We start from the raw sequence: 10811 nt of genomic DNA, 5'->3' as shown, positions 1-10811 counted from the left end.
AGCTGTGCGCTATATAAGCTCAAATACATTTACATTCACATTTACATAGGAGATGTTGCACAGTCCTTCTTCTTGGCAGGCCCCACATGAGTGGGTGGTGCCTCTGCTGGTCTCTTCTTGGGAGTTGGAGTGCCCACATGACCTGTCTTTGGGTCTCTATAGATCTTCTTTTGTTGAGGATCTGGTGTAAAAAGTTCCTCCTCTTCTACAACCTTCTTGGGCTTCGATTTTTTCGGCTCCGGCGGAGGTTGTGTTTTTTCTTTAGCATTGGGAGGTGTTGTAACGTCCTGTGGCAAAGTTTTCCGTGCCGAAGGTGTTGTTTTCGGCTTGGTAGGCAGGTTCGATGGTTTGGGCACCTCCGAATCAGGCTTCTTTGTCTTCGGCACCGAAGAGGTAAAAGTAGATGGCTTCGGAGGCGGTGCTTCTTTCGGTTTCGGTACCGGTACGTGTTTATCTTTCGGTGCCGGTACGATTCTCAGCTTCGGTACCGAAGGGTCTTTTGGATTCGGCGCCGAGGTGTCTTTATGTTTCGGTGCCGACGGGAGAGGTTTACTCGGTGTCGAAGCACTAGAAGGCTTTGTTAGTTTCTTCAGAGCCGGGCTCGATGGCGGGGCTGTCGAAATGGATTTTTGGTCTCGACTGGGCCCTTTGGGCAGAGTGCTGACCTTTGCCTTCGGTTTGGGCAGAGTGTGTGGCGCAGGGACAGCAGTACTCACGGGCAGACCCAATGGAATGGAGTCATCTGAGTCGTCTGCCTCTGATACGATCTGGAGATCAGGAGAGTCTTCTTCAGGAACGAGGGGAACCTCTTCGTCGAAGATATCCTCCGGTGCTGGGGCTGCTCCTCATCTTGTGTCGACTGGCCCTCCCATCCCGGATGGTTTTCTTTGATCGGAAGGACGCACAGGCTGTGCAGGTCGACTCGTCGTGTTCCCGCGATAGGCAGAGGTTACAGACCTCGTGGTGATCGCTATGTGGGAATTTTGCCTGGCATTTCTTGAACTGAGTTCTTTCCATGTGGTATAGGCCGCACGGCGTCGATAGGCCTAACGGCCCACTTCGATGACCGGAATGGAAGCCGGAATGGAAATTATATCATCGAAAAGCCTTGTCTTCGATGACGAAGGTAGTTTGTTGAAGTTTTGGGAAGTTCTGCGCTTTGAAGTTGCTGAAAAATGTTTTTCTGGCCGGAGCGGAGAAACTTTCATCCGAACCCAGTGGCGGAAAAAAATAATCTAAGGATGGAGTCGATACCCATGCGCACTGTTGTCCAAGGGAGGAGTCACCTATCTCATAACTACAAAGACTTCTTCCAAGACAACAACAACCTGCAATCATCCGAGCCCAACACCAGGTGGCGGTCTAATGCTAAGGTGTACAATCTGCAGCTCATATGCCTCGAACATATATATACATATATTTTCCACCAATTGATACTTTTAGGTCAGCGCGCTCACGGTTGGTGCGAGTAGTGTGGTAAAGGAATCGAGATCCGCATTCAATATCACCATCAAAGAAGATCACTCGCACTCCAGGAGATTCATTTTCAAGGATTATTTAATCCAGTGCATAACAGCCATTACCTTCAAAAGCTAATATATATATATATATATATATATATAATATTGTACAGGTCAAGCACTGGGGGAGAGTTTCTCTAGTTTACTGTTTGTTAGAAAAAAGAATTTGGCGTCTGTGAACATTGACAATAGCTGGGAGCAAAGTTCCACATCTGTGGTTAAGGGTGAAGGCAGAAAGAAACGCATGTCAGCCCACAGAGGTGGCATCTACATATGGTTCTGTGCCATCACTTCTGCAGATTGAGTGAGGCCTCGACAGAGTACGATGGCACCACCTACTGGTACACAAATTGTACACCTCACCTGTGGCAAGATGCCGGAACTGCTGATCCCTTTTCCCCTATACTATACTCTTGTGCAGTACTACTTGCTGAGAGAAGTATACAGAGCAGAACATTTTGGCCTTACATCACAGCCTCCTACTGTGGCCTCTTTTGGGAACATATGATTGGATAACCTTGCATCTATGCCACCTTCCTCTACACTGCCACCTGTAGGGGTTCCAGATGCCCTTCACTGTGCCCTCTCACACCACTCTGTAAAGCCACGTCTGAAGATTGGGGCTGGGATCCAATGAGCACACCCCAGTCTGCCTTATTAAAAGAATACCTGCTGCTGTCCTTTAATCACTCCATGCGACGTCTCCCTCGACTGCAGTTGGGGTAGTAGATAACTGGAATGTTCGGGGCTCAATGAGACCCTAGGGACTTGGGTCCGGTGCCACTGTACCTGCTGCACAAATGGTAGCTATGCCCATGACTGTCGAGCTGCCTCCTCCACACAGCATCTTCTGGAGGGAAGGAGGACAGTCCATGAGCTCACCACCGCTCTCCTACAGTCGAGAACTTCGCGCCATCCTATTTCACTCCATGCAGCGTCTCTTGCTTAAAGGGTAAGAGTGCCTTCACTCACCATTTCCTGCCCCCATACACCACCATTTTGCACTTACATTTCTCCGCCCTCCACTCCACCCATACAGTGTTTTTGTTGGGAGATGTTGCACCCAATGAGCTCACCCCTTCTTAGGGCCTGCCTCTCAGACAGGCTGGCACTGCACTGGCCCATCACGTCTTGCCTTCCTACACTGAAGTATGATGAGTTCACTGCTCCCTGTTACCCAACCCTACTAGGAGAACATTCAGGATGAGGTATGGCCATGACATGTCCTCCAGGTTGTGATCCACCGCAGTCCATGGTTTCCACGCGAACATGCATCCTGTAGACCTGTGACATACCCACCAGTGCGGGCACACTATTCTGGACATTGCCACAAATCCACGTCAGCTTCACATATGGTAAATGACGTCAACAAATTGAGCCACAGCCAGAAAGAAAACCTTTAGTCACCGCTTTATTATTTTAAGTACATTTTTAAAGCTTGTCTGTGCTTTGTACACTGAGGTGATTCATTACAGAAAAGTGCAAAAAATGTCTGTAAGAGAATGAGACTTTATACACCTATACAGCAGCACAGAACAAAGTGCTGACAATATGTATAAATATTATATATATACATTTATTAAAAATATTTCAACACCAGCTGCACGTAATTTTACACCGAATATCATCCAGTAGAACACTCTCCAACGAGTGAGAAAGTGCTTTAAGATATTTTTATTCAATCGGCTTATCGCCAACACCTGACCCTGCCCATCCCCCCCACCCCGCACCCCCACAACACAGCATTATCAGACCCCCTCCACTGCCCGACAGTCCAGCTCTCTTAGTTTACTCCAACCATGCTCTCAAGTCAAGGGACACTGAAAGGCAGAAGTGAGCTGGGAAGAGTCTCTGGCATCTCCTCATTCCCAACATTAAACACAGGTTTGGAGCCGGTGCTGAGGCGGTTTGGAGATACTCGGCACAGCAGGTTCCGATGTCCGGCCAGTGAGGTCACTTGTGGTTGAATCTCTGGAAGAACAAACATCTTAACAGAAACACCGCAACTTGCCGATTTCTTGGTTCTACTCTATATCTCTGTAATTGAAAATGACCCTCTGGCCCTGATTGTGGGGTGGTCGCTGTTTTCCAAGCCCCTGCACACATCCCTCAACGCCAGGGTCGGCGGAATTCCGAGTTGGCCAATTAAATATCTCACCCTTCGTTCAATTTCGACAGGTCTAACCTAGCGGAAATTAAAACTAGAAACCAATGTGATATTCATTGTGACATGTTGATTTTGGTGAGCTAAGCCCCAAAAGCGACATTATTCCCCCCAAATTCAGAATAGGTTCTTTCTTTATTGCATCAGATGAATTCCGAACCCCACTAACAGCACCTACACCTCCGACGCCTAGAATCATGGCCCATGGCAATTGTTTTACAATAAACCCGATAATCGTTTTTTAAATGTATATATTTTTGAATGAAATGTGTGCACTTTTTATTATGGGAAAACCAAGAGCGATTACAGCGTTTCACCTCCGGGAAGAACTTGGAAGGAAGGACAGTAATGGTCGAGCTGAGCAAGCTAATAAAAAAGGCCTCTAGAATGACAACAAACCTATTCCAACTGATCAGTCCAGGCCACACATAAGTGGTGGCATATACCATGCCACCACCATGCCTCACAGTGCCGAGTTGGAATGCAGTTTGGGGTGCACGTATTATAAATAACAAGTTAGCCATTCAAACTCTTAGTAAGGCCTTCAAAGGCATTACACCAACTTTCTTGTTTTCGTACTGATATGAGTGGGAGTGCGATCTGGAGATACGGAAACCTTCTGAGATAAATGAAGCACTAGCAAACTCAGTTTTTTGATAAACTTATTGAGTTTTTTCATCAGATGTAGGCTTGTCCATGAAGAGCATAACCACTGCTTCTTAGACCAGTGCACTGGAGGCAAAATGTTGCAATTCCATAAAAAATGGTACTCCAGGGAGGATTACAGGCCATAGTTATTTGCATGCTTTAAATATTCCTATTCAAGATAAACTGTGCAGCTCCTCATTAAAATCAAAACACTTGAATTGACTGTGATTAAGGGAGTAATCTGCCCAAAAGCATAATTTCTGGGCACAACCTTTTGAAATTATAACAAGTTAAGAAGGTCTTTAAGAAAGTCCATTCTTGGGCAGAAGAAACCAAGGGACACAGACACAATCCGCTCATACTCATGGGAAGCACAGGTCAATCAAGTCATAAAAAGCCTCATGACTAGGAACAACTTTCTCACCAGCCAGATACAAGAAGACATTAACAAGGCAAGGCCTTATTCTGACAGGCTAGCTTATGACTTTAAGGAACTGCTCAAAAAACGAATTTTTGTGTGATGAGTAAATAATATGTGCCTATTAATGAAGAACCCAAAACAAACACTGCGGTACTGGCTACCAAGCACGGCAGGCTTTTGATGCATAAAGAGCCGAAACAGAAGATCATGGTTTCCTAGCAGGATGGGAAAGAGGCTGCAACAAGTCTTCTGCGTTATAAAGGGCTTCAGGTGTCCAGAAAGAGCACAGACGACAGAAACAGGCACCCGGCTTCTCCTTGGCAATGCACGAAGCCTTCACACATGCCACAGCTATTTTTTCTCTTTATTGTGTTTCAAGAACACCTCAGGAGTGGCTTCATTTTTCACAATTGTGTCTACAAGTCTAGATGTTAGATAGGAGCAGTAATCAGCTATCCAATTATGGGAAAACTAGATGATTTCGCCTACTACCTCGGGGTTAGTGTCTCCAAGTTGGCTATATTTATCAGAGTACTTACATTCACGAGTCTATATTCATGAGGATTACATTGTGCATTCCCTGTAGCAATGTTGTATACTCTGTGCAGAGCTTCCATTTCCGCAACGGATATGGCTTTAGACTAATTCCACGGTACGCAATGGATTGGAGTTGGTGTTTTGTACTGCTCTTGTTATGCTGGGTGTGGTTAGGCAGGTTACTGCTCTGTTGCAAGTTTGGAAAGGTCCTTTAAAAGGAGTGTCACTGCCTGATGGTGCTCAGGCCTGGTTGAATGTAGGTATTCTTCTCGCTCTCCATTAGGAGAACACATACATATCCAGAGTAGCTCTATGAGTAACTCAAGGGAGGTGGGCGGTTGTTCTGTTGCCTCGATCTTCTTGCACACACTGGGGTGTTAATCCACAGGCGTCAATTGCAATGGGCAAATATTTGGAAAGTTTCGTAGTGAATGAAAGGCTGCCATTTAATATCCCCTGGAACCACTTATCAAACCGATCTTTCTTGACAGGCAACAATCTAAAAACACTTTGTCCTACTGACGCACTGTGAGCTGGGAAGGGGAAGAAAAGCCTGGCACTCGGAGCATAGAACTATGGACTGCAGCATTTGCCTTACAGCTCCAGCCGGTCTTCGCTGTTGGATCCATGTTATGGGAAGTTACAGGGGGGTTTGCTTTGTGGGAGTTCTCAAATGAAATGCACCAGACGATAGTCAGAAGAATTGTGCACCAAAGCACTTGGAGTACGCTGTCAGATGGTATCTCCTTAGGTGGAAGGACTGGATGGAGTCAGTCGTTCTCAAACACAAAAGGATAAACGCTGCATTAAAAAAGAAGGAAATTGTAGAGAGAGACTCAGGTGCATCTTGAGACCTTCCTCTACGTCCCAAAACCTCGTATTCAGGTGGAATAAGATTCCGCCTAGCCTGGAAGCAGCGCACTTGTTGCATTTTCTGAGACTTTCCTGTTTTAACACCAGAGGTCTCACAACTAGATGGTAAGTTGGCAGACCTGTCATAGCCAGGAGTCTCTGTAACAGGCGGTGTCTGAGAGATGACCCACTAATTACCAGAGACACAACGCAGCAACCAAGCTGGCATCAAAGAATGAGATCGTGTAAATTTAAGACCAAACGCAGCAGGGAAAGGGAATAAAACGTGACTAATAAAAATGTAACAGGAACGAAAGGTACTCTGGGAAATAAAAAAGTAACAGTAAAAAATTTATAGTTGTGATGTCGAATTAAAAATGACACCGTTACCTTTCGAAAGCATACGAGACAGCTCACTGTCCATGGATTCGTCTTTGTCTCTGGCGGGTAGCTAATCAACAGATATGGCGTTGAGGCGGGGTGAGGAATCAAAACATACTCAGCCTAATAAAATCTCCGAAAAGAACTTGTTACTCCCAGTAATGTCACACGGTTCAAACAACTTCTTGCACGAGGATGGCTAGATATTGAGGAATTGTGACCATTTAAAAGACCTTCCACATAAATATGGTGCTATCTGCAGAGCATGCCACATTGAGGAGGTAAAAAGCGCAAGTAGGCATGGCATTTTAAAGTGCTATATGAACCTCCTCTAGTTCTGTCGTGTTTAATCATTTGGTATGGCCTTTTTGTGTTTTACATACAACTACAGTACTGTCTGCACTATGTAAGAGGTTTGACGCCCAAACCTCTATGCCTAAAGTAGCGCTGATGTTTGCCTGGATCTGCAGTGGTGCATGTGAACCACTCCAAGGCCTCTCAGGATACTGACGCAAAGCCCTTATTTAAATTCTGGACTCCTGTACACTGGGGATCCTTGCTGTTCATCACCAATAGCTCTCACCATCATTCTTTAACATAAGTAGGACAGACGTTGCACGGAACTCCCGGAAGTGTGGACATGAGACATCCTGCTTTGGTGCTCCCACGAGGGTAATGTCTATTTTGGATCCCCTTGCGACTCTTAACTCTTGAACTTTTCGATCCAATTGGAGGTGGTGGCAGAAGAGGTCAAATGTTAGCGTTTTATCTCAATTTCCATTAGTTATTGCTTTAGAGAGAATGTTTGCATAACACCCATGTCTTCCTAATCAATACAGAAGTCAACAATGAGCTCCCTAATACCTATATCCCACACTACTGGCAATTATGATCTTCACCTCTTACTCACCAAAATACCTGTCCCCTTTGCCCCCACCCCAGGATCTCACTATTCCCCGGTAATACCTATAAAACCTGCTTTAATTCAGTGTCCCATGCTCCTACTACAGCAGACATCTTCTCCTCAGAAAACCCGGCCTGATGTCTGCATGCTACTCACATTGATCCCAGAGTAAAGTAAATGGCTTATCTTAAGAAGTGCACTCTACTGGACTGCAGTCAAGAGTGACTTGTGTTGAAATGTTAGTAAAATGTGAATGATGTTACTCAATATCTTTGTAAATCTGTGAAGTTTCTAAACTCCTATAACACACTGACATCTCTTCCTGAGGTTAGTTGACTTCTGTATCCTAGTAAGACACAGCAAGCCTGGCTCACGATCCTCATTAGCGTTCGTGCCCCTTCAGGACAGAGTTTCTCCCAAATTTGGTTCACATTGATACCCTTTTGGGAAACAACAAATCTGTCACGAGGTCGATTAGCCTCAATACTCCCTGTACATTAATGTTAACTTCCCCAGAAACCAGTTGATCTAAGAACCCTTGTAACATACAGATACCCCCCAAGGTTAATTAATTTAAATAAGATAGTGCTGGTTTATCCCCAGGTTAGTAAGTCTTGATAGTTGTATAAGACACAGACTAGTAGTCGGTCCTATAAATGGTAAGCCAGGGCACGCCTGTAATCACTGCTCACCTGTCCCCAAGACTAGTTAAGGCTTGATATCCTCGTGAAACATTGTCAGTATATGTCTGAGGCTGCCTAGGCCTAGCATCTGGGTGGGACAATCTCAGTGTGTCCTCGATGTTGGCTGATCATGGTGCCCTTTTCATACAGTGATATTTCAATCCGTGGCACAGTGCAATGTTGCTGCAGTGCTCCTATTTCCGCCTACTGAAGATCGATTTCTTGCCAGGGTTCTTGTCTCCCACACCTAGTCCTATAAGCAGACGGGCCTTCTCATCTTCTTCATGTTGCTCATGCCGGGTGGAGTCAGCTTTCCCCTCTGCCTTCCCCTTAGCATCAACGCCAGCCGCTGGCTTCAGCCGCAACTTCTCCTTAATGACCTGCAGGACAGATTGATAGCTGGTTATACCATGAAATCAAGAGGACTTACCCATAATGTCCAACATAAATCCACAGCAGCATCAAATTAACAAGAGCACTACAATATGGCTGTGTGTATGTGCCATCAAAGCAGGGTTGCCAGTTCCCTCCATATCTTCAAAGCAAACATGTTACTTACCTGCTGTAATGCCTTTTTTGGTGAAAATTATCTAACCATTGAATTCTTACCTTGTGAATACTCTCAGGCGCCAGACTGTATCTGGGTAACTTCCTTGCATGTTGGTACGTGGCGTAGTGTGGTTCCACGTTGGATCTCGTCCTGCCCCGGATGTGGAGTTGGAGGTCACAATATCTGCGCCACCTCCACTTGCTGACTTCGGTTTCATTCTGATCACTGCCAGTGGGTCGGACGTGGAGTCCATAGAATTCAGAGTAAGGCAGTGGGCAGATCTCTAGGATGGGATCTTATTAATGGACCACATGAGTCCATTCCAAAGAACAGGGAGAATGGTGAGTTTGTGAGGAATCAGTAGTTGGATTCTCTAGCAGAAAAGGCATTTCTGAAGGGAAGTAACTTGTCCTTCTGCTAGAGAATCGGGCTTAGGTTGACAAGGTGTGCCTCCACACTCACGAGTAGCAGGTACATACAAGATAGGGGTTTTGCCCAAATCAGCCTCATATACCTGAACAAAAACTCACGAGTGTCACGAATGAACTTAGTTCAATGTAGCAGCAATTGAATGTGTAGAAGCAGCTTGTTGTAATCCCACACAACCCACTCAATACATAGCTGAAGTGGTGTCTGTGCTTTCTAGGTTACTAATAGAGATCCGGGGATGTAGTGATAATTTAGAAGCCCAATTTAGGGCCGGATGTAGGTGGCTCAATACCGGTCGGTAACGGCCGAAATTACCGAATTTCGGCAGTTACCGACCGGTATTGGGCATTTGGGATGTAGGTGGCTACATTTCAGATTCGGTAATTTACCGAATCAGTAATTTAAGGAATCGGTAAATTACAGATTCCTTAAAATACTGAATCGGTAAATTACCGAAACTGAAATGTATGGAGCACTCAAATGAGTGCATTGCACAGTTAAGTATTCAGTATTTACCACCAAATAAAGGTTGGTGGTAAATATCGAAAACCTTAATAAAAAGCAATTTTGTGCTTTTTTTACTGTGCCATGTGGCAGACATACATGTCGTTCGGGCATGTATGTGTGCCACCTGTGCACCCATGCACTATTCAGGGGTGCAACAGGGTGTCAATGTGACAACCTGCCACCCTTGAACATGGTCCCCCTATTACCGATTTGGTATTTACCGTTTACCGATTCGGTAAATACTGAATCGCTAATTCCCAATCATTCCTATGGGCCTTCAGGCCCATAGGAATGAATGGGAATTACCGATTCAGTATTTACCGATTCGGTATTTACCAATTCGGGAAATACCGAATCGGTAATTCCGAATCCTACTGATTCGGAAAAATGTACCAAATAATTAGCTACATCCCATTTACCGATTCTGAAATACCGAATCGATAAAATTCGGTATTTTAGAATCGGTAAAATAGGATTACCTACATCTAACCCTTAGTTCTTTACAATATCACAAACAAGAACTGCTCTAAGAAAAAGACACTTTGAAATAACCATACAGATTATTAAAACAGCACAAGTACATGTTGCAAACAAAGAGAATAAAACGAAAATCTCTACCATAGTTGAAATGGCATCTAGCAACCTGACACTCTAAAACCTATGTTTATGCTCTATACTATGAGAGCATGGTGTAGAGTAACCTGCAACTAGAGCTTATTAGAATCAACAATTGCATACTTCTGCACAGCAAAACGCTGTCATTATCAGCAGTAGGGAGGAAGTGCTACCTCGAAAGGAAAACATACATAGGATCAGCCCCTCTCCTCCCAAACTTGGCCCTGTATCAACTTTCATTGCAGAAATTGATACTGTGGCATCACAGCAGTCTGGCAATCTCTGTCAAAAACTTCTCTGGCAGTATCTTGCATGATAATTAAGCATGGGCTGAAAATCCGTTCTGCTTGCGAAATGTGCGAATTTTCCGCGATCTCGCGTTCCCCGAATCTCGCGAAATCGCGGTAAAATCCGCGAATCAGCGCAGACGAATTTTCAGCCAAGCACTTACAGGGTTACAGCAGCAGGTGCAAAAGTTGAAGCTAATATTTTGTAACCTTTTACAAAAGGGTTACAAAGAAATGAACTTCAACTTGGGCACCTGCTGCTGTAAGCCTGTAAGTGCTTCCTGGCGCCTCGTTGCCTACTTGCAACTAATCT

At 44.9% G+C, this 10811-nt stretch overlaps 1 protein-coding gene across 1 annotated transcript in view; it reads right to left on the bottom strand.

The window, feature by feature from the left end:
- Nucleotides 1-2916: 2916 nt before the first annotated feature.
- The window catches only part of BLTP2 (bridge-like lipid transfer protein family member 2), a 604102-nt gene continuing 596207 nt past the window's right edge, over nt 2917-10811 (bottom strand). Inside the window, exon 39 of the mRNA XM_086955158.1 lies at nt 2917-8490. Coding sequence (XP_086811284.1) covers nt 8305-8490 — 186 coding nt within the window. The 3' untranslated portion in view covers nt 2917-8304. The remainder of the gene's footprint in view (nt 8491-10811) is intronic.

Source organism: Lissotriton vulgaris, chromosome 2_1 (genome assembly GCF_964263255.1).
Source record: "Lissotriton vulgaris chromosome 2_1, aLisVul1.2, whole genome shotgun sequence".
NCBI lineage: Eukaryota > Metazoa > Chordata > Amphibia > Caudata > Salamandridae > Lissotriton > Lissotriton vulgaris.
The sequence above is the reverse complement of the archived record's forward strand: the minus strand, read 5'-3'. Positions and strand labels throughout refer to the sequence as shown.